Source organism: Ochotona curzoniae, unplaced genomic scaffold (assembly GCF_017591425.1).
Source record: "Ochotona curzoniae isolate NIBS_2020 unplaced genomic scaffold, NIBS_Ocur_1.0 contig_1482, whole genome shotgun sequence".
NCBI classification, from domain to species: Eukaryota; Metazoa; Chordata; class Mammalia; order Lagomorpha; family Ochotonidae; genus Ochotona; species Ochotona curzoniae.
In genome coordinates this window covers 3,592,185-3,616,851 of record NW_024465100.1, presented here as the reverse complement: position 1 = coordinate 3,616,851, position 24,667 = coordinate 3,592,185, and the positions used below count along the sequence as shown (strand labels likewise).

Here is a 24,667-nt window from a genome sequence, read left to right as displayed (position 1 = left end):
AATGTAGATCTAACAGGTTGGGAAGAAATGAAGAAACCATCTAGGACACTGCCATTTTCTCACTTGAATATCTGAGTAAGTGGCAATATGATAAATCATGGAGAAACAGGGCAAGAGGAATAGGACCTCAACAGATATTGATCTAAGCTTAGGATATGACGAGTTTGAAGTTTCAAGAAGAAACTTAGCTAGTGATGTCCAGCAACTAATCAGCGACTCTAGAATTTGTTGTATGCCTCTGTTAAATGCGAATATCAGGACACAAGTTTCGTATTCTCAAGCCTTCACAATTAAACAGAGAGAGGAATCAGGACAAGACAGATAGTACCTCTATGAGTGTGGATTTTCCAGGGAGGTTATGTAAAGCACGCACACACGCATACACAAGAAGCAATTCATTTTAAAGACTGGCTCTTGTGATTGTGGAAGCTGACCTACCCAGCCTCTGATGAGGGAAGCACGTAGGCTGGAGGCTCAAGAAAGAGGAGCAGCTTGAGTGCAAAGACAATCGACCAGGAAACTAGGAATAGCCAATGTTTTCACACTTGAAGTTTGAAGGCAATCTGTTGGAGAATCCCTTCTGGCCTAAGCAAGGTCAAAGTTTTGTCCTATTTAGACCTTCAGTAGTTTGGAAGAGAAAAAAATTTACTCAAAGCACTCTGACTTAAAAGTATCCCAACAACAACAGCAACGACAGTAATCCTTGCAGCAGCAACTGGAATAACATTTGACCAAATATATGGGTATGGTTGCCCTCGCAGTGTCCACACGACCCCTGACTCAGTCCTACCTTACGTCACACAGATAAGTCATGGGCATGGAAATCAACACAATACAAAGGTTCAGAAGCTCACTGAATTGTTCGGAAGAAAAGCCTGACAGGGAGTACAATAGCCTTCCTCATCCGTTATCCCCAGAAAAAGACGAAAACATGCAATTAAAGGATTTGGTAAGTTTCTGTGTTCTTGGGACTGTGTGAGCTATAACCTGCTACAGACTGAAGCAATTCTGCCTCACGTGGGACGGAGGATCAGGGTATAGGAAACATACAACTGCAGCCACTATTTTGTAATGGTAATAGAAGAGTTTACATGCACTGTCATTTTCACACAACCAAAATAGGAACCTTCCTATTCACCTTTTCAGTTTGGGTTTACATCTTGATGATACAGCAAATGGGGGGGGGGAAGTCATCAAGACAAATATTTGATGTAAAATTTTAAATAGTTACGTTACAGTGAAGCCAACCCCAAAGTTCTTATCCAAGCTTTTAAATCAGCTACCAAACTTCACCGTCGATGGAATTAAGTGGAATCAATAGGAATAAATATCCTCCACTGATCTTTTACATACTATTTATGGAGAATGATTGGTCTAGAATGGCTTTTCCTTCAAAAATTGTTTAGCACAACTATGAAAAGTTATTCTGAAAATACAAATAAAAATGGAAAACTGTGGTGAGTGCTTAGCCAAGCAGTTAGGATGCTGGCTTAGATGTCTCACACTGAAGTTCCCGAGTTCAGTTCCCATCTCTGACTCCTGATTTCAGCTTCCTGAGAGGCAGAGGGACAGCTCGAGTAACTGAGCCCCTGCCACCCAACAGGGAGATTTGGGTTGAGTTCCCCACTCACAACATTGGCCTTGCTTCACTTCCAGTCTTTGAGGGGCAGTTAGGATAGGTACTGATCCAGTGAGTGGGTTCTCTTTCTTTCTCCCACACAAAAATTTTTTTTTAAAGAAAGATACAAGCAAATAATAGCAAAGACATTCCCCTATGAGATCCGTGACACTTTTTCACTTAATTTTAAAATCAAGCTTCAGAAATGACCTTCTGATGTTGGTTACACTGTTTGTGTTTCATTGTTGGTGGTTTAAGTAATTAATAGGCAGATAGACAAAAAAAGAATTTTTTATAAGCAATACAGGGATAAGAGTAGGTCAGTTCTCCTGCTCCCAGTTCAATGAATGTCCTTTTTGCTAATTATTTTATCCTTATTAAAATACTGCTGTCATATCCTGCTCTCCCTTCAGATAGCTCAAATAAATTTATCTGAAGTAGATGACTCTTTTGAAAGGATTATAAATAGCTGTTTTAAAGAAAGCAAACATTGTTTTTGTCACCAACACAAATATTCCCCCAAACCACAGGTCTTACCACCAGTGGCCTCTTGAGGGATCAAGAATACATTGGGAAGTCAAAGAATTCAAACAAGTCCTTCATCAGAGGAAAGGGTGGCACTCTCCACTACCCTGCTTGGGATATGAAACAGCAGGAACACTTCATCAGAGGCGAAGGAATACTTTCTCTTGCATACAGGGCAAATGAAATAGTAAGGTGTCACTTGGGGTTCTTTGGAAGGTAAGGAAAGCAAATGTGGCTAACTCCATTAAACCAAGCATCAGTTGGAATCATGTGTCTTTTGCAGAAGGACCAACTCATCATGCCTTTACGGGATAAGAACCAGAGCTCTGATTTCTCCATCAAGGCCTTGCAGCCAAATCCTATTGAACAATGAGTGGCTCTGCTCCCAACATGTCCACACGTCAGTCATTCCACTCATGATTCCAGCTCCGGAGAATAAAAGTTAAAAGAACTGCTCCAGGCCATGTATGGACCCCTGTGTTCAGAAGAAAAGGAATACTTGATTTACAGTCCCATCATGAACTTTTTATAGATGGAAATCATCACCCCAAAGATAGGGTGACCACATGTTGAAGTTTTCTCTGGACAATCCTTGATCAGAGTAGTTTTTCAGAAGTAACCGTAAACAGCATCACTTTACTCTAAAAAAGAGTCCAACTTCAGGTAATAAATTGTATATTCATTCAACACAAGGAAAACTAGGATGATGTTAATAAAGAAGGAATCAATGGTACCAATTAGATGCAACTGGCTACTATTACTGTGACACCATGAGGAATAATCAAAGGGCTTTTCTCCCAATCCCCAAGATGAACTACGAGAAAAAGAGGCACCAGACTAATACCTTTGGTTTTGACTCCAATGTGAAGATAGCACCCCTGTGCTTTTGTGTGGGATCATTATGACTTTGACTCAATAGTTCCATTCCCCGTTCTTCTTATACCTTGTAACAAAACCCCTAAATGTTAAGATGTTCACTTTCCCTGCTGCTTCTTAATTGGTACCCCCTTCGCTTCCAAAATAGAATTCAGATGTACTTTCACTCAGCTGGAGGGTCAAGGTGATACCAGATTCAATATTCCCCAAAGCATATGTAGGCTGGTTGCTGGATTCCTGAGTTGCTGATTAATAATAAAGGAGCCAGGTAGCACCTTTTGATTCTGATTTCCTGTGAGACTGTTCTACAAGCATGGGGTCAACTTACGGGAAGCAAGGTTTCGTCTAATATTTTCTCCTTTCATTAGTGCACTTAAATTACTTTCTTGTAAACTCTGCTTGTTACCTAAATGTACTAGCACTTTTTGTTACCTAATTAACTTTCTTATCAGAACCTCAACCAAAAATAACAAGAAATGTAATAATGATAAGGTATCCTGCCCCCTCAAAACAGATTTCCTTTGCGCTTTATCTCTTGGCAGTGTTCTGGCTTGTTTAATTAAAATATCAGAAATTATTAGACTCAAATTATTTCTTGATCTAATGCTCAAATTCTCCTGAAAAACTGCATCTTCTGCCTCAGTATTTAAACCTTTATCAGCGTAAGGCAGATGACTTTCCACACATATGCAACTGGATTCATGTAATTCAATATAATTTTGGAGGAAGAATCTAATTCAGTCTCTAAGCAATTAAACAAACAAATCAGATTTGGCTACACTAAGCTACCACAAATGTCCAAATAACTCGTGTCTTCTCTCCTGTGCTTTTGGCTCATCAGAATGAACACGAGTGTGCAAAAGACCTTACAACATTTTAGCATGGGAACGTGACATGCAAAGCTACAATCTTACTCATTGTTTCGTTACAGGAGAGCTTCCTCTCCTCTCCTCTCCTCTCCTCTCCTCTCCTCTCCTCTCCTCTCCTCTCTTCTCCTCTCCTCTCCTCTCCTCTCCTTTCTTCTCTCTCCTCTTTTCAAATAAATGTGTATTTTCATATACTTGGAAGAGAGAATGCTAGCTCTTCCATCTTCTGTTTTACTCCCTAAATGTTCCCTGCAACATCTAGGTATGAGCCAGGTTGAAGCTTGGATCCCAAAATTCTACTCTCACATGGTATCAGGTGCACAAATGCTTGACTCATCATCTATTGCCTTTCTAGTACATTAGCAGGAAGCTGGATTGTCAGGACTCAAATCGCACCCTGATATGGAATGTGGACAAATTAAGCTGCGTCTCAATCTGCTTCCCCATAATACCCACCCTTCAAAAATATTTTTTAGAAAAATTTAACTCCAGGGTAAGTCATCAGAGCAGGATGGCAATTTCCAACTTTAGAATTTGGTAAATAGATGTGCTAAGCCAATTCCCTATCCATTCATTTTCTTACCATAACTTATTTCTTTGTATTCCTGGCTCACTTCTACCTTGAAACTCACCACCAACACTCAATAAAGCCTACCAGAAACGTCTCTAAATTGCAACGCATTCACTGACAATGCAGCTCTTCTCAACCCAGACCATTACAAAGGCCTACTCACTGGGCTGCTTTTTGCCAATCTGATTACACTGTCACACCAACAGCCACTTTCTCAGGAAATCAATTTATGGACTGGTTTTATAATGCAAAAACAAAAACAAAAAAAGACCCAAGGGTATTAAGTTAGCATACAAGAACCTTTCCAATGTATTCTATATTCACCTCTGTAGACCTCACTTGTAATATGTGGCCTCATCCATATCGAACTTCTCCTTGCCTACTTCTCTACTTTTCTAATCTTACACATGCTCTTCTCTCACCTGACATGGTCACCATCCTTTTTATCTTTCCATCTCATATCCAAGACTTGAAAGGTCCTTCTCTTATTTCAACACGGATAAAACTTTTTTTGGTGTTAATTTCTCTGCATTAAAATATATGCAAATCATGGCATATAATTGAATTTACTCCTTTAAGGTAAATGTCCACCTGCACATTTCATTTCCCTGATGAACTCATTAGCCACTGAACAGAAGAACAACGTCTAAAGCACATGGCATTCTAAAGTGTGCTACACAGAAACTCAAAATATGGGCACATTGGCGATATAAGTACACAATACCGCACGTAAAATAGGAGACTTCATATCATCTATATCATAGGTTACACTCTTGTGACATCGATTTTGTATCAGGGAAAAATAAAATTTTAATCACACAAAATAGGCATTAGTAAGACACTTTGTCAAAAGATAGAAATAAGGTGTCTTGATTATGCAAAGGTACCATATGGCCTGAAAGTGCCTTGTCCTTGAATCTATAAGAAATAATTCATTGAGTGGCTACCTCTTTGACTGCTCAAGCTTCATATCACACTTTGAGAAGAGAGGACTGAGTGCAGATGGAAAACAAGGAGTTCTGTTTCTGGCTAACCCTGAAAAGAAATGTTGCAAAATAGCTAATGTAAGAGCTCACACTCCTAACAAATCAATCTGTTACCAAGTACCTATGGAATGCACATAGTGTTCACCCTCTGAAAGCCACTAGAGGGATGCTGGAAGCATTAGATATAATTTTTATCTATGAAGAACTTAATAATGTAATCGAGAAAACTAACCACATAAAGCAACTATATTTGAAAAATACCAAATAGTGTTAATGCCAAGTTAATAAAACAGGGAACAAAATTAACACAGAGAAGCTATTTTTAAAAAAACAGATCACACTGGCAAAACAAAAAATTTAATGACAATAAATTCAGTGAATTCACTGATACACAATGACGGTGAGAGATTGTATTACTATATTTCTAAAGAATATTTTCTAGTGGCATGAAGAAGCCATAAAAATATCAATGCCTTTAGTTAAAAACTAAAGTTAAAGGAAATAATAAAAAGACATGCAAAAATTAATGTGTCAGGATATTTGTGCAGAACTCATTCACAATAAATAGGGACTGTAAAACAAATCATAAATCTCACAAGACTGTTGTAAAGTAGCATTGAAAAGAATATATAAACATGTTTAAAACCAGGGACTTAACGTCTGGCACAGGGTTAAATCGCTGCTTGAAACCCAGCATCCCATATCAACGTCACTGGGTTTGAGTCCCAGCTCTGCTCTGACTTAGCTCTCTGCTAACCCGCAGCTGAGAGAAGCGCAGGTGATGGCTCAGAGGATGGGTTCCTGCCATCCACAGGGCAAATACAATTTTGAATTCCAAGCTGGTGGTTTCAGCATGGCTCTAGCTCCAGACTAATAAATGATATTTTTTAAAATGTTATTTTAAATTATTCATATTACTTGGCTTTATTGAAAGAGTTAATAATGTCAATTTGTTCCTCAAATAAAATACATGACCACTTCAAGAAGTTTTTTGGGAAAGAGAAATGAAAGATTTCTTTTGGTGTAAAAACACTATGAGTGGCCAGGCAACAACTCAGATGCAAGAACTAATCCAGTCTCTCACAAGGATGGCAAAGACCCAACAGGTGGAGAGATCCCCTCCAGAGATCTGCCTCCAAGCATCTGCCTTGGCAGGATTTTGGAATCAGGAGCAGGGCCAGGGTTTGAACCCAGGGAATCTGATATGTAAGAAAAAGAGCAATTTAATCAGCATTTTAACAGATAGGTCATATACATGCTTCAAATCCTTTGAAGTCATATATGTCATTTTCATAAACTAATGGAGGAAAATGCATATTTCAAAAAAGAAAGCTTGATGGTCTAGTTTAAGCTGTACTGTACTTATTTTTTTCCCTCCATCTCCAGGCACTGATCTATTATCTGCTGTTACTTTTCCATCAGATAGGCCCCCAGCAACCTACCCACAAAGGAGCAGCACAGGCTGTTTTATGGGGGGCAATCTCAGCCGTCTGCCTGGGCACAGGAGGAGTAAGAGCCACTGTGTGTCTGCCAGGAGCTTACAGCCTTCAGGACAATGGATCATAGAAACAAATGACTTTATTTAACGGAGAGGTAGCTATGGTCAAGAACGAACCAGGCTTATGACATTCTTATCCCATTTGGAATTTCTCATTTGTTGTCTGGTTCCATTTTGATAGTAGCTGTCCTGTTTTTGTCACTGGGTAAGTAAGTGAAGATGTCAGGAGGTCTGGGATGACTCAATCTGTGAACATGGAATCTTACAAATCATACACAGATCAGAACATCTTACGAATATCTTCCCAAGGCACCTTGGGAAGTTTGCCTTCCAGGTTAAAAGATGTGTGTTGGCTTGCCATATTAAGCAGGAGACGAGGACATCTGAGTAGAAATCTCAACCCTACTTAACATGAGCAGACCAAATAGACCAAGAGTATATTCCTCGGTGAGTTCATGAGTTTATTTTCTTTCTTTCTCTTTCAATCTTTCTTTCTTTCTCTCTTCCTTTCTTCCTTTCTTCCTTCCTTCCTTTCTTTTTTTCTTTCTTTCTTTCTTTCTTTCTTTCTTTCTTTCTTTCTTTCTTTCTTTCTTTCTTTCTTTCTTTCTTTCTTTCTTTCTTTCTTCCTTCCTTCCTTCCTTCCTTCCTTCCTTTCAATCTTTCTTTCTTTCTCTCTGTCTCATTAAGGATTTATTTATTTTTATTGGAAAGTCAAATTTACAGAGAGAAGGAGAGACAAAGATCTTCCATCTGCTGACTCACTTCCCAAATGGCCGTACCAGCCAGAGCTGAGCTGATCCAAAGCTTGGAGCCAGGAGCCTCTTCTGAATCTCCCTCACAGGTGCAGGGTCCCAAGCTTTGGGCCATCTTCTACCACTTTCCCAGGCCACTAGCAGGGGGCTGGATGGGCAGTGGAGTAGCTAGGACATGAACTGGTGCCCATATGGGATTCCAGTGCATGCAAGGCGAGGACTTTAGCCCCTAGGCCACCATGCTGGGCCCTGTTCATTTCTGAAGTGGGAAAATAATGCTCTTCTTGGATTTTATGAGAGGATAATATATACATTGCTGGCAGAGAATTCAGCACCTATCATGTGGTCAGAAAAAGGGGCATATGTTATTACTAGTTCACATTGTAGCACACGTAAACTGATTTTTTAGAGATTACAAAGGCCAGACCAGAAAGAAAACATTTTACAACTTAGCAAAACTTCAATCTGTGCTTGTTTCTCATATACTTCACCCCTAACTTCTGAATGTTTATGTTCAATGGAACCCAAACTTTTCCAGTGAGTTCTCACATGTTTGATCACGTGTGTGTGTGTGTTATGGCACAATATCTATCATTCGACAAAAGTTCAGAAACAAATTGAAATTTACAACTTCAGTAAAAGGAGTTTAACATTTAATATAGAATTTCTGTGAAATAGATTGGTATTTTTTCTAAAATAGTCTTTCTATCAATGTTACCTTTGGTAGAAAAATGTACTGATAGAATCAAACAAAATGTTTAAAGAAAACTCACATTAAATATGTTAAATGAGAAGGTATTAATATAAGCACTATATATATAAGAAGATACTTTGAAAGTAATTGTTCAACTAAAATAGTTAAAATCTATGAGTAGTTTTTCAGGATATATATTTTCAATAACTTTTAGAAGACCCTTCATAGGCATGAATTTCAAATTTTTTTTTTGCACCAAAATAATGTATCATTCAATTCCATTCTCCATGGGCTTTTGGAATTATCCCAGTACTTTTTTTTAGCTATCCAAAGTAGTTCCTCTTCTCTTCCTTTTTATCTTTTCCAATTATTTAATGTTACACAGCACTCATGCCTTTTTTTAGATTGAGTCCTAATGTCAGAGAATAATGTAGTTTACTAAAAGTAGAAGGAATTTTACCTTCTTATAGCAGATTCTGCCTCCTTGACCTGCCCAAAGGAGAAAGAAAAAAATCCTTCTTTTTTATTCTATTCGGAGGCTTTAATCCTTAATTAGCAACATCATTTTGATTAAATAAGACTCTGGAGGATTAAGACTGTAGAGCAATCAGTTGTTCTGAAAGATAGCTCTGGAGAATTTATTGTACTGTGGTCTTAGTCATTCAGAGTTGTGTTTAATCAAAGTGACATTTCTCAGTGTTGATTACAAAGGAGACATTATATGAATGAAATATTTCCTTTGGGAAATGAAGGGGACTCCTGAGGCGTTTGGGCTTTAGGGCTTTGAAAGGGGGATGGGTTGCAGAGTGAAAATGAATTTGTGCAGCTCTGACGAGCCAGGCCAAATTCAGGCTAAACACATTTAGATTTACCTTTAAAAATTTTCTTTAATTGTGTTGGAATCTCTGCTACTATCAGGTTGCATTTTTAAAACCTAATGTTAAAGCTTCTAGAAATGCTTGTACAAATCAGGTCATCATTCTTTAACATGGTAAAAGACTGGACAACAAGCTCCATGAAGGCCAAACCTGGTTGTATCACATTTGTTTCTGTTTTATTTAACTAAGGGACGGATTTTGTAAATATCCTCTTACTGTGGTTGATAGAGATGAAGCCACTTCTATTCCTGGACAGTTTGCAGGATTGGTGTCAAGAGGGATGAAGAGCCTAGTGGGTAACCCTTTGGCAAGCTCCTAAGCCTCTCAAAGCCCCAGGTGCCTCGTGTACAAAGTAAGAATACCTTAGAGAACTGTTATATCACTTATTGATACACAAGGTGTCCTAACACAGCATAGATACCCAAATTATGGTAGCTATTGCTGCTGTTGTTAAAGGATGAATAAACCATCAGGTAAAACCAGTGTCTTTTCCCTTCGATTTACTTAAAAGGTAGCAAGACCTGCAGATATTCCCTCCACTCGTTCACTTCCTGAATGCCCAGAACAAGTTGCAGAAGCCATGAGTCCAGAATGCGTTCTGGTCTCCCACGTAAGTAGGTGACAAGGACATGGCCTTCTGCCCTACAGGATGCACGCTCCCAGGAATCTGCATGGCAAGTACAGTCACTGAAGCTCAAACCAGGCATTCTGATGTGGGAAACACACATCACAAGCAGTGGTGTAACCACTGCCAAATGCTCACCCGTACAACCAATGTTTTTCATTCACACTGGGAAACAATGACACCATTTAAGAGGGAGCTGTCTTCAGAATGGGCAGTTCATTAATTCATCATCTATTCCTCTGAGTCAAAAATACCTCAGAAATGACAAATCTTGCAATGAATGTCAGTAGTGCTTTTACAAAAGCAACATACCACTTTTTAATCTGTAATACCTTGTAAGCTGTCTGCAGTCCCATTTTCAGCACAGATGTCAGATGTTGGTACTTGCATGACCTTTAACAAGATGTGACACATCGCCTCTATACCACCTAGAGCATCCCAACGATCATGCTAAGTAGTACAGACGAGAAGTCTCAGGCACAGAGAGCATTACTTCCGAGTAAAGCTGCCAAATGTAGGTGAGAAAACCCACTTCTAGCCAACATTGCCATCTGGTATTGGATCTTCCTCAACTACACACTTCATTGAAGGAATAAAGCACAACTCCCTGACATTGAGAGCCATAAAAACCTGCCAACATTCTTGCGCAGTGATGCACATGGGAGCCTGGCTCTTAACGTGATTTCTGAAAGCTAAGATGTACAAGCTAAGGGTGGCCACTCTGGGCAGGACTGAGGTGAGTACACCTGTGCAAATTGTCCCTTAGAAGCATGAAGAATGTGGATAATTATGTCTGCTTGTAGACATCATTTAAAAATCCGTCACAATTAACATCAAATATTGCCTCTGTGTTACTCGACTTACTCCACCTCATCATTTGTGTCCTATCTACATATCACAGTCTGCTGCTAAGCCTTTACTAGAGTGAATTTCACCTGCTTCAACCTCAGGGAGAATATTGGCAATCTTCTGGAAAATCTTCTAGAGACTGATTTACAGAGATTTTTAGTATCTGCTACTCCAGTTGACTCTACCTGGTACCTGTGCAACATGGAAATTTCCTGATTGTATTACTTACTGACTAAAATTTTAAAGACATTACAGATAAAAATTTTTAGCTCACAAAATACTGCAAAAGCTGTATCAATATTCTTCCACGTGACCCTCTTGTCTTAGATGCATAGAAAATTCATCTGAGCAGCCTTTTCCAGAACACTGACACAGACACATTCAGAGAGAGAGAGAGAGAGATCAATTCTATCCTATCCATTAGCAACTACCAGGATATTCTGGAATTCAATCCAGATCTCCCATGTGAGTGGCACAGACCCAGTCCCATGAAAAATCACTCCTGCTTCCCAGAGTCTGTATTAGCAGGTCACTGGAGTCAAGACTGGAACCAAGTATCAAACCTAAGTATAACAATACAGGCCATGAGTGTCTTGCCATAATAACCATTATGCCAAATGTCTACTCCTACATATATTATTCAATAATGAAATTGCAATATATGAGGCACAGTTCAAATAAGAACATGAAAGCAATGCATGGAATAATCTTGATAATAAAAAAAATGCTCTGAACTACATACAGAAGAATAGCCTGTCACAGGTTTTAGAAAAAAATATCACTCAACCTAACATTTTACCTGCACTGGCTCTAGACAACTTTAACCAAGTGATATACTCTCACTCTAATAACAACCAGTTCTGTGTTCTTTATCTTTGCCAAATGGTAAGAATGCACTTAGAATTCCTTTCCAAGCACACGTAACTGTGGATAAAACTGTGGAAACCAAAGAATACTGAGTAAAAGAAAAACTCCTTATATTTCTTACTGCTCCCGCCTCCTGGCTTTCCCCTAAGTGCTCCTTGATCTCCTTCAAGCTTGGCAGCCTTGTGTGTCACAATTTATTCCCATCTGTAAACTTTAAGATATGTGCTGATTCAAAGATCTTAAATACGGAAAATGAGAAAATTATCTATAAAAACAACTATTAAAATTGGGATACTGGCCAAGAAAGGGGAGGGGAGGGGGGGAAGAACAGGAAGAAAAGGGGATAAAAGCAAGTTTAAAAGGAGAGAGAGAAAACACAGAGTGGAGAAGTCCCTACAAGTGTAATTAAAAATAATACTTGAGATAATCTTGCCATCTATTCAACAAAACAATGACCTCATTTTATTAAATTGACTTTAAATGCTTTGCCAAAATAATTTAAGATAAAGAAAAACAACTATAAAATATATATTGCTCTCCCTTGCCCCCAAATATGTGACTATCAGAATATTCTTAGAAGCAACTTGATGGACAATGGTTATATTTAGTAATTGAAATGCAAGAACTGAAAACAAGCACCCACCATGAAATCAGAACCCACATGTTTTATTTGACCCTTTCCAACCCAATTTTATTCCATGGGATAACTGCAACTCCCTGGCAAATTTCCTCAATATTGTTGAGTGTAAATTAAAATATGATCACCGGGGCCTTTACATCGTCCACTAATGCTATGAAAGTCTGAAACTTGCAGAAAGTTTGTCTTCTTTCTTCAACACTTTCTTAGGTTGAAAGAGACCATTTTAAATCATTTCTCTCAAAATCACTTAATCTGAAGCATGTCAAGACTGGCCAGCCTCCAAAATGTCCAAACACTTGAGTGACCTTAAATTTATTACTAAATAAATTAAGTGAATGTTTAAAATAAATAATCTGGAAAGGATTGCCGGACTTTGAGGCAATAATTTTTTTCTTATTTGTATTCAGCACCATGGAATCACAAAGACAAAAAAAAAAAAAAACCACAATAAGCACTCCCAGTTATTTGCAGTTCCCAGTCTATACTTAAAAATAGACTAAAGAAACATATTTTCACTTCTGCTTTCAATTTTCCTTAATCACTGGTATTTGTTTTGCTTTAGTGCCTTGCTCTCTGACTTCCTATGTGAGAGGTGCTTTATATATTCAGCTTGCTAGTGAGTTATGAGATGAAAGGAGTTTAATGTGAGTTTGAAGACTGGATTTTTGTTTCTTTTATTTTTCTTATAGAATATACACACACACACACATATATATATATAAAATTTCTTAATTATGTGTCCTGCCCATGGCTCAACAAAGACATATTTAAAACATGGCTGTGCTCGATAATTCTTCCCGGAAATTACACAATCAAATAGGGTGGATGGCTCTTGTTAAAACGCATTTAGTGCTTTATGTGAAATCTCTTCCCACATGGAGATATTCAGCACTATAATTCTTTGCTTCCTAACTACCTTTTACAAGATTTAGGTCTTGGAATAATTGTAATTTTCTTTGACCGGCTTTAGAGCAATTTGATTTACGTCCACATGCGGTATGCTGAAGAGTCCGTGTCCTCCCGGATTCTTTCAATAATGCTTAACATTTTACACAAGATTTCTGTGAGATTCCAAGAAATGTAATCATGCTTTCAGTTCTAGATTGACAGCCAGCACTGAAGGATACAGCTTGCAACAAGCATGAAAGCCTAAACTGAGGCTGAGCCTAGGGTCTCTCTCTTCAGGTATGGTAGACAGTTCTAACTGTGTAACTTACACCGCAGTACAGCAGTGTCCACTCGTGGACTGCAGGAAATGTGCCTACTCAGAATGGCCGTGTCTGAGATTCCGTTACTATTCCAGGTCAATGATTGACCAGTGTTGTAATTTTTTTTATTGCTGTTTGATGATCGATTTTCTATGAGATGCCATTAATAATTCTTGATTGACTCACTGTGATTATTCAACTAGCTGTTTCCTAGTGCTACACTAGTTCTCATGAAGACAAAGACATTGAGGATAGGCAGTGACACGTTGCTGTCAGTCTGCTTGACGCTCTGTCAACAAGAAGAAAAATCGGCAAAAGTGAAATAATTGTGGAATGGACATTCACCTTATGAGTTCAGCGAAGAAAACAAACAGAACATTCCAAGAGAGTAGTGGATAAAAGAATGGAGGCCTGATAAAGGAGACCTGATAGACAGCTCTGAGACAGGACACGGCACAGGATGTGCGGAGACAGTGAGGAGACCTTCCTGATTGGACAGAGACAGCGAGAAGACCCTCCTGATTGGACAGAGACAGTGAGGAGACCCTCCTGATTGGACACAGAGACAGTGAGGAGACCCTCCTGATTGGACAGAGACAGTGAGGAGACCCTCCTGATTGGACACAGAGACAGTGAGGAGACCCTCCTGATTGGACACGTCTCCTTTCTAAACATCTATTCCATACCTACTTACTATGCTTGCTTTCCTTTGCTACAATCACAGCCCGCTACGCTGTAGCTCCCACCCAGGAAACCACAAGGGCTCTGATTGTTCTTACAATGTCCCCTTCATAACTCACAGATTTGACATAATAATCTTTCCTTTTTCTTTTACCATTTAAAATATAAGATCATATCAGCCATGCCCTTTCCTTTGCTCAGCTCGATATGATTGGCTTCCCAATGCCCTAAGAAATAAATCTAGGGCCCAGCACAGTAGCATAGCAGCTAAAGACCTCACCTTGCACACACTGGGATCACATATGGTCGCCAGTTCTAATCCCGGCAGCCCCCGATTCCCATCCAGCTCCTTGCTTGTGGCCTGGGAAGGCAGTCAAAGCTGCTCAAAGCCTTGGGACCCTGCCCTCGCATAAGAGACCCAAAGAGACTCTGGGCTCTTGGCTTCAGATTGGTGCAGCTCAAGCCATTGCAGCCATCTGGGGTGTGAATCATCGGACGGAAGATCTTCCTCTCTGTCTCTCCTCCTCTCTGTATATCTGACTTACCAATAATACAAAAAATAAATCAAAACTTCTTTGTCATGAACTTCAGGTCCCAGATAACCTGCAGCAATCTGACTGGCTGGATCTTTCTCAACTTTCCATCTCTAGCTGTCCAAGTTCCAGTACCACCTCTTGTTCTGCCCCGAATTAACCAATGGAGGAAAATGGGCAGCGACAATAGTGTCATGCAGCTATATGCAGCTACAGTCTGTCGGCTTCACTTCTTTAAAAAAAATCTGGTTTAGTGCACAGGATCCTCACTGTAAACGTTACCTCGGATTCCAGAAACGGCAAGACCACTGAGTTTGACTAGAACTTATCTTTTGACCACTATTCCAAACAGGAGGAACAATATCTACAACTAATGATAGACAGAACATGGCGAGAGGAATGAGAGAAGGTAAGTGCTAGTGGTGAATCCTGGGTTAATAAGGAAGTGATAGCATCTTGAAATGGAAAAATTGATCACTGCGAAGAGCTGGGAAGACAGCTAGAGCAGTGAGGCCATCACCTCCTCCTTCCATTCTGACCCACACTGGGCTTCTACTCATGTGAGTGGGTTTCAGATTTCTTTCTCTAAGAAAGCAGGACACGTTCATGACCTTATGCTAGGCAGATTTCACAGAAGCAGCCCTAAAAAAAAAAAAAATCTAAATCATGAAAGAAAAACAAAACCATGGCTCGACAATCAAAATTAAGAATTTCTGCTCTTTGAAAGACACTGTTTGGAAATGAAGACAAGTTGCAGACTTGAAGAAAACAATGGAAAATGACTTAATGAGGAAGACTTGTGTCTAAAACATTTTTGAAGTACTCTTAAATGTCAGCAATAAGAGATTTTTTTCAAGTAGGCAAAAATTTGAATGGAACACTTACCAAAGAAGATAAACAGATGGTCCCCGTGCATGTGGAAAGATACTCAACATCATTACTTTATAAGAGATGTAAAATATAATTATCTAATTATATAATATGAAGATTAGTGGTATATACATCTATCACAGTGTGTATTGGCCAAGACATGGAAGGACTATATAACTGACATACACATGTGGTATCGTGAAATATTACAGCTACTTGAAACTCATTTTGAAATTTCTAAAGTGTTAAATATACATCTAACATATCGCCTAGCCATTTCACCTCCAAATTTTTACACAAACAGAAACAAATGTGTCTATGCAGACTTGTACATGAACATACATAGTAGTAGTATTTGTAATAGCCACAAACTAGAAAAAGTGTCTATCAACAGATAAATGTAGGAACAAATAGTGGTATATTTACTTAATAGGATATTCTTACCAATAAAAAGAAATGTGATAAATGTGAAAACACAGATGAATTTCAAAATAATTATGCAAAATGAAAGAAGCCAGAGAAAATGATACAGATACGAATATGTTGAATTAGCAAAAAAAAAAAATCCATGAATTGCAAACTAATTTATAGTGAAGAAAAAAACATCAGTGGTTGCCTAGAGATGGGAAGGGGTGGGAAGAGGAGGGCAGGATGAGGGATTGCAAGGAGATGAGAGAAAAATTTCAGTACCGATATGTTCATTATCTTGAATATGGTGATGATTTCATGCATGAATACCTATTCAAAATTTATCAAATTGTACACTTTAAATATGTGTCATTTACTAAACCTCAATTATAATCTCAAAGAAAGCTACTAAGAAAAAAAGAAAACAAGAATAATCAACACACTATGGAATTGGCATGAGGATAGATAAGTAGGACTGAGTTTAAAGTCAGAAAAAGAGGTCAAAAAATCATCAAGGAAAAGATACTATGCTAAAATAGCCAAATAGGAAAAGAATTAAGTATGATATGCTACTGAAAATTAATTCAAAGTGAATCGTTACCCTTTAATATATGGGAAAAATCATAGAAGAAATGCAAGTTTAGAAAGCGGTCTTCACACAGAACACAAAAAAACACGAACCAATTCAGAAAAAAACGAAGTAAAATTTCTTAAAATATTTGTTTATCAAAAGATATTGAGAAAATTAAAAAAGCACACTGCAGATTTATAAAAATTTGTAGAACATACACAAGGACTTCAAAAGTTTATGGTAATTAGAACTAAAAGACAATCTGGTACAATTTTTTAAAATCATGAATAGTTATTTAATAATATATATGTAGTATGAATGTTGAAAGAGCTTCATAACAGAGCAAAAGGCATGAAGGTAGAATATGTGAAGGAAGAAATGAAAATTCTCCTTTTACAAGGGGATTCTACAGGATTTACGGACCCAGGCACAATGGCTCAATGGCTAAATCCTTACTTTGCAAGTGCTGGGATCCCATATGTGCACCAATTCATGTCCTAGCTGCTCCACTTCCCACCCAGCCCCCTGCTCGTAACCTGGGAATGCAGTCGAGGTTGGCCCAAAGCTTTGGGACCCTGCACCCACGTAGAAGACCTAGAAGAAGCTCCTGGCTCCTGGCTTCAGATCAGCTCAGCCCCAGCCATTGCAGCCACTTGGGGAGTGAACAAGCAGATGGAAAGCCTTTTTTTTTTTTTCCTGTCTCTCCCTCTTTCTGTAAAATCTGATATGCCTTTCTAATAAAGAATAATAAATCCTACATTAAAGAGACAGAATTTAGACTCATTGAAAAATTGAGAGGGAGAGGCTCACCAATGCATGATCTTACACTGCCAGTGGTCCACAGCTAACCAAAGTGAATTTGGACTATTCTCAAGAAACAATAGCATTCCAAGCACTAGAAAACAGACATTCCAAGGTCCAGTCCAACAAGTTTTCTTAATGACTGCTCATTCCACAGGCGTGAGATGAGTGTCAGGGTTAACCAAGAGGCAAGTTCAGGGCTATACCATAATTGCCATGATCATGTGAAGTCTAGTCTCTACAAATACCTTTTAAATTCACTTCTATTATTTTCAGAGTATTTTTTTTGCTTTTGTTTGTCTTATCTATGTTTGGGGTTTACATTTATAATGAAATGTAGCAACTAGTGCTTCTAGATTTTGTGTAATGGTGGAAAAGGTTTAGTCACTCCCAGAGCAGAAAGTAATCTATTTGTTTTCTTCCATTTTTTTTCATTCTGTATTTACATCTCTGAGTCATTTGGAAGCTACTTTAGGTTTTCAGAATGAACTCAACTGCAGCTTCTTTGCTCACATTCTTATCAAGTTATTTCAATGTCACCTATGAAAAAAGTCTTGACTGCTCCTACTTGACTGAGATGCCATATTCATTGTGCACATCCACTTGTTTTTCTGGACTATCTGTTCTATTCCATTTTTGATTCTAGATATACAATTTGCTTAACTTTGGTTGTAATTTTAAAAATATTTTTTCTTTTATTACTGGCATTGTCTGTACCACTTCTATGTACAAACAACAGCAATGGGGAGAGTTGTATTTTTGAAAATGATTCAATTCACCAGAGTTACTTAATAAAAATGCAGCATATTTATGAAGAAGTTTGGAAGGTACACTATGTCCCTTTTCTACTTAGGGTCTCAGGTCTGACTGAGGACCACAGTTAGCAGTACAAGTCCTGCTTGTAGTTCATTGGATGGAGCCGATTCATAAAATCATGTCTTTGTTTTTTTTACGAATACATACACCCAAAGGCACACAAATACATTCTATTTCTAGATTCAGATTATCTAACTATGTAAATTCCCAATTAAAAAAATAGCCATGTGAATAAAGGAATACAATTTTTCTTAAAATATTACAGATCTATGTAATCATATGTATGTATCATGTTGTGTATTTTAGCATATGAAGAGGAAAGCTTTCTTAGAACTCTAGAATGAAAACACTTTATTAGCTGCAAGGACATTTAGCATAGAAAAGTTCACCAGCGGTTAATTCACAACAGGTGCTAGGGAATAAATACTTCAGAGTTTATTTTTCTTTCATTTTAAAAATTTTGTTTACAATTTCTACGTTGTAAGATCACCCAACTATACTGAAGTAAAACTCTACCTTCTCTCTGGTAAAGCATATAATCCTTATTTTGGCTCCTTCCTCTCTGATGACTAAATTGGAAATCCCTCAAAGCTGTAATTCAAAGCCATAGGTGACCTTAAAGAAATGATTTTTTATATGCTACCTTTTATTTTAAGGTAACTTTTCAAATGTGGACCATGCATTCCATTATGTTTAGCTGTCAAGCACGGCCTTCATTTGCATTTCTTCCCACTGCTATAATTTTGAGAACTGGCAGGTGACCAAAGAAGAAAAAAATGTGCATCTACCATCTAGAGTGCAATGTAGGCTTTTTTTTTATTATAATTAAGTAGCATAGATATTCACGATTAGATCAAGGTCGGAGGAGCAGAACATCACAGCCAAGGACTTAAAGGTACAAAGAATAGAAAAATTGCTTTCCGAAAGATTTTTTTTTAAATAGTAATAGCTACACTCTTTTAAGTTTTTCAATAAAACATTTAAAATAGCTCATCTGTTTTATTTTAAAATGTGCACGCCTGATGTGTTTGCCGTGCGCATTTAAACTGGAACTTGAAGTGTCAGTTGAATTTTTCATTCCGATTTTTTTTTCCAACTTCCCTTTTCTGCTCCTGGTGCAGAAAAGCAATTTGTGGATTTTAATGACAATAGATTTTTTTTAAGGCTGAGTCTACATGACACTCAAAACTATTTGTACAGGAGGCATATTTTCTATTAAGTCTAATGGATTAATCCAAGGAGACAATGTAACATCTAAATGCAGATGTTTTCAGCAGGATGTCCATCCAGACATTCAGTGGTAGCTGTGATTCATGGCACAGGTGCCACGCTCTGCAGTGGACAGATTATTGTATGTTTCCTCTATAACTGACTTGTTGGCCCATTCTCAGTGCAACTCATCAGTGTAGACTCACTGTTTCTTTTCCTTCTTATTTGCAACCCATCTACCATGCTGTCTTTTCTTAGACTGGTTTATTTCCTCTGCATAAAGTAGAGACCTGAAATTCATTGCAAGGAGCCCTACCTCTTCTCTGCTCCCACCCACTTTCCCTAAGTTAGCTTTAGTCCTGGGGCTTTTAATGCCAACCTTATATCAAATGGATCTCTTTGTTCACCTTGAAGAACATATATCTTGCTTCCTGTTTTGACTTGATTATTTAGTAAATTTTTATGAACTTGATCAAACTTCCCTCACCTTTCTTTGCCTCCTATCCATATTAGAAAATTCTATTGGTTTTTCAAAAACACAAACCTTTGTGTTCCTCTCTGTCTCTCCTCCTCTCTGTATATCCGCCTTTCCAATATAAATAAATAAATAAAAATTTTAAAAAGGAATAACATGATAGCAATACTTAATTGTTTAATAAGAGCATAATTATCAGTTTACCATGCAGTAGGAGCAACTCTAAATTTGCCTTGCCACAGTGACTTTTTTTTCTATAGAGAGAACACTACAGAGAAAACAGTGAATTTAAAACATGCAATACAAGTCCTTGAATTTTAAAACTTGGGAATTAGGGAAACTGAGGAAAATGTCTTTGGAAATGGTCTTCTATTGTGCTTATAGTTACAACTTAATTATGAAGTCTATTTGAGACCATAGAGGAATTTGGCTCAATGTCAACAGTCATTCTGGTATCCACACAGTGCACGGCTTAGCTGAGAACAGGCGGATGAGCAACAGAGACAAGATGGTAGGAAATGCTGGGGAGTTAAGCCTCCAGGCCCATGCCTGTTCAAAGTGTCCAGATTATTCATCAACACATTCTCAGTTTTCATCTTTCCTAAGCCTTATGTGAATCAACTGCAATAGCTGGGAAACTCTCATAACAAAGCATTTCTATTTGCAAGTAATAAAGTACTTCTTTCCTAAGAGGTAAAAACAGCCATTCACACACAGGTGCTTCTTTTGTCTTGGTCTCTGGGCCTTTTTCTCCATCCAGAAACAGTGATGAGGAAGACATAATATAACTGTACATAGGAGGAGCCCATCTCTTGTTAGTGATTATCCCAGTATATTTCCACATGACCTAAACACACTTCACAAAGACGACCAAAGAGCCACAACCACAATCATTTTTCGTCACTACCAATTTGGGGTAGATTTGATTCAGTGACTTAGGGGTGAAAGGCTCCATATTCAATTACCAGGCCCCCCAGCTTTCTCAATTAATCAAAGACTGACATAATGGATCTATTACACCTCTTAAAGGAAGGACTAGACCAAATCAATATAAGCCCTTTAGAACTAAACAAAAAAACATTAGTAAATATTTTTAAAATATGAATACTCAATGCTATTCAAATACATTTCATCAGAACGCATTTTACCAAGAATTTTTTTATAAGATACTTAGAGTTAATCAGATTATAAACTTTGAACTTCTATACAAACCTTCTTTAACGAAACTCAAATGCTTTCACTTTTATTACACCATTTATCCTGCAACCATAATTTGGTGTCTATACAGTTTGGGGAAGGATTTATCTGATGCGCTGGAGTGCTGTGATAGATTATACTTATTATGATGTCATAGGTGAACCACTCCCTAAACAGGGTCTCTTATCTGTCACAGCATCAAGAAGTCCTAATGGAGTCAAAAGAAAGGTGCGATCTGAAAGATCATAAAGGAGGCAACAACGAGGTTGCAAATCACTAGCAATCAGTGACTACTAACATCTGAGGCAATAAAATTCTTCTTATACTACCATCACGGCCATATAAACCCAGAGGAAACTACTGCAACTGCAACAGCCTAAAGCCAACTAATCCAATCTCAACTTTTAGTGACACTATTAAGATGCATAAAGTCATTGGAAGAGTTCACGTTTAACCTATGTCTGAATTCAAGGGTGAAGGCAAAGCAGAGGATACATTTCCCTTCATCCCCATGTCAAACTAAGAAACCACCCTCTACCTGCCAAGTAAAGTGAAGATTATTTATATAATGATTTATATTTTAAAAAAAATAGGACGAGTTCTTTGTATTAAGGATATAAAAGAAAGCTCAGGTTATCTTATTCATTAATAAGTTAAAGTTAGAGACTTCTGAGAGATTCTGAAATCCTTTACTTTGGTGTTTTATTTTGTCACCTTTCTTCCCTTTTTAATATGTTCCCATTGATCTTACCTTTTTCATTTTTTACATCAGCTGTCAGGCACCACCCTGAGCTGGTCATCAGGATGCCAGAATCCTTGTCAGAAGCTTGTTCCTTTGAATCCAACCCCTTGGGTGCTAAAACCTTTTCAGTCACTTTCCTGCCCTTCATCCTTGCAATTGTCATCTTTCTAATTGGCATCTTGGAAAATTGAAAAGCGATGCATATACTGATACATAATATTTCCAATTATCAGCAGATTGTTCCCTCCTGACAACATTTGGGGTGTTTGTTAATGCCCTAAACATGCTTCCTGCAAGTTTCTCATCACAACGGAGATGTAACAAGCTGGTTAGACCACGCCAAGGGAAAACAAAAAAAAAAGGTGGCCATTACAGTGTGCTCCACATGGAACACACAAAATGTTTCTTCACCTTCTTCCCTCTCCTTTAGTTTCAACTCCCGTACAGAATATGCGTTGTGCAGGTAAGGAAAGAAAATGGATGCTACCACACCAGCAAAGTGATTGTGTGTTATAATGACAAGCTGTAAGGATTTTCACCCAATAGCATGCTTCTTATTCTTTGTCAGGGCACTTATCACATAAATGCCATTATGGGTGCTGATTTCAACAGCTAAGAGGAACAGGGGAGGCATGCCTGAGGACCTCTGGGTACAGTTTGCTGTTCTTAAACGTTTGTTCGTGGGTGCAGACCACACTTTATGCAAAGGCATGAAGGTACAAACACAGCACACAAAAACATTGAATTTATAGTTAATTAACAAATCTCCTTTTTCTCTCAAGAGGTTTTGCCTTCCTTTCTCGTTAAATCTTTGGAAGGTGGTACTAACACACGGCTAATTTGACTGATTGGAGCACCACCTTCCCCGTAGTCTTAAATGTAAGTACTAATGAGCAACTGATTCTCTCTCCACCCACACTATTAGTTCCTTGGGGAATCAGTCCCTACGCCGTGAGCAAATCAAAGGGAAAGCGCTATGTCCGAAGTTTAATTTCTAGATAATATGGAATTCAATTTTTTCTTTAGTGTGGTTACAAAGGAAAACTTAGGGCAGAATACAGGATTGTAAAAGTCTGGGTAAATTTAAGACTTCCTTGCCAACCTCTAACTTGGCATTTCAAGGGCAAATGAGTGTGTTAACAGTCATAAATTGTAGTAGACTAGAATTACAAACAAACTTAGAGATTCGCTTAAATAACCACATTATTTGATGAAGATGAAGCTCAGGCATAGGAACATTATGTGATAATTTGGGGGAACAGAAAGAGGAGGTGGGCAGGTAACAACAGTGAAAGGAAACATGGAATCCATCTGTGACTTAATACAATGCTAGCTCCTCTAGTATAAGAGGTTAGCAAAGCATTACCAAATACAGTCCAAATCCAATCCACTGCCTCTTTTGATACATCCTGCAAGCTAGCAAAGTCTAATTGAAGAACAAACAACCCATATAAGAACAACATTTTGTATATTAAAAATAACCAAAATTAAAATTTTAGTATGCTTCGATAAAGTTCAAGTAGAACACAGCCCTGCAAAATCGTGTGTCTCCTATGGCCCTAATATCTGATGCACAGAAGGTCACCACCACTTAGCCTAAACCATGCATGGACGCCAGTCCAACTGGGGGACTTCACTCTCCCGCCTGACTGAATAGTAGTAACAAACACCACAAAAAAAACAAAAACAAACAAAAAACAAGAATATGAAAAAAATCTCATGAAAAGATTAAAATATAATCTCACTTTAGTGCAAAGCAATTAAAATCATAGACACGCGGGTTCTTCTAACGTTCAAGGAAAGTATGATAGAGCCACTCAGGACTCTCACTTTTTTTTGTATCAAAATTATTGTTTACTTCAATTTTCCACGACCTTTTTGATATACCAAGTATATAGCCCTCATATCACATTAAACAAAAAATCCTAAAAAAGAGGGATCAGCTTTGTGGCTTAGCGGTAAAGTTGCTACCAGCTTCCCTTAGGGGTCCTACGTCGTGATTTGGTTCCTAAAGGGCTATCATGGCTGAGGCTGGGCCAGACCCGGACCAAGAGCCAACAGCTTCATCCAGGTCCATCGTGTGACTGGCACAGGTCCAAGCATTCCGGCTATCTTCTGCTGGATTGGAAGTGGAGCAACTGAGATTAAATGGCATCCATATAGGACGCCAGCATAGCCACACCACAATGCTGGTTCCTCTAATTCTTTATCTTCATAATGTAATGACACCTGATTTTTTTTTTCTCATTCAGCTTGAGCCTTTCCTGAAAATTATCATATGTCCTTTTAATTAAAAAAATTATAATAATGCTTGGTAAGCTAATTTGAGCATATTATCACAAATACAAGAGCGGTTTATTATAAATAACAAGCACTAATATTTATTGATTACCTGTTATGAATCATGGTTTTTAACAAGTGGAATCATAGTATCTGATTTAATCCTTGCAGCGAGCCTGAATGACTGGAATAATCGTGCTCCATCCGAGGCTCAGAGACACTAATTTGCAATTTGCTTGTGGTCACCTTGCAGATGCACAGCAGAGCAGTCATCTGATTTCAAGGCCAGTATTAAATCCAGGCATTGCGATTACTCACAGTGCTGCTTTTGCTACAGAATACAAATCCCTGATACAAACTATACAGGCTGCAAAATTGCACATAGTAATTTTGTCCTGGGAATTTCAAAGAAAATGTTAGACCACATTTTTCCCAGGAGGCAAAAGAAACTTGCACCAGGGTAGGCTGAAACTAGCTTTTTGACCCTATATGATATAATCACCATTACAAAGGCAATCAAAGGACCAAGAATAAAACATCATAGCATTCCATATTTGAGATTTAGTAGCCATTATTGACCTTCAGTTCCAAGACACACATTTACAATATGTTGATCTTACAGCCAATAATG

At 38.1% G+C, this 24,667-nt stretch overlaps 1 protein-coding gene across 1 annotated transcript in view; it reads left to right on the top strand.

The window, feature by feature from the left end:
- The first annotated feature begins 811 nt into the window (after positions 1-811).
- SLC15A5 (solute carrier family 15 member 5) overlaps positions 812-24,667 on the top strand; it is a 64,333-nt gene continuing 40,477 nt past the window's right edge. The window contains 7 exon segments of the mRNA XM_040968063.1: positions 812-949; positions 6,869-6,913; positions 6,916-7,035; positions 9,776-9,874; positions 10,322-10,403; positions 22,054-22,106; positions 22,109-22,185. Of these exon segments, the coding sequence (XP_040823997.1) occupies positions 812-949; positions 6,869-6,913; positions 6,916-7,035; positions 9,776-9,874; positions 10,322-10,403; positions 22,054-22,106; positions 22,109-22,185 (614 nt within the window).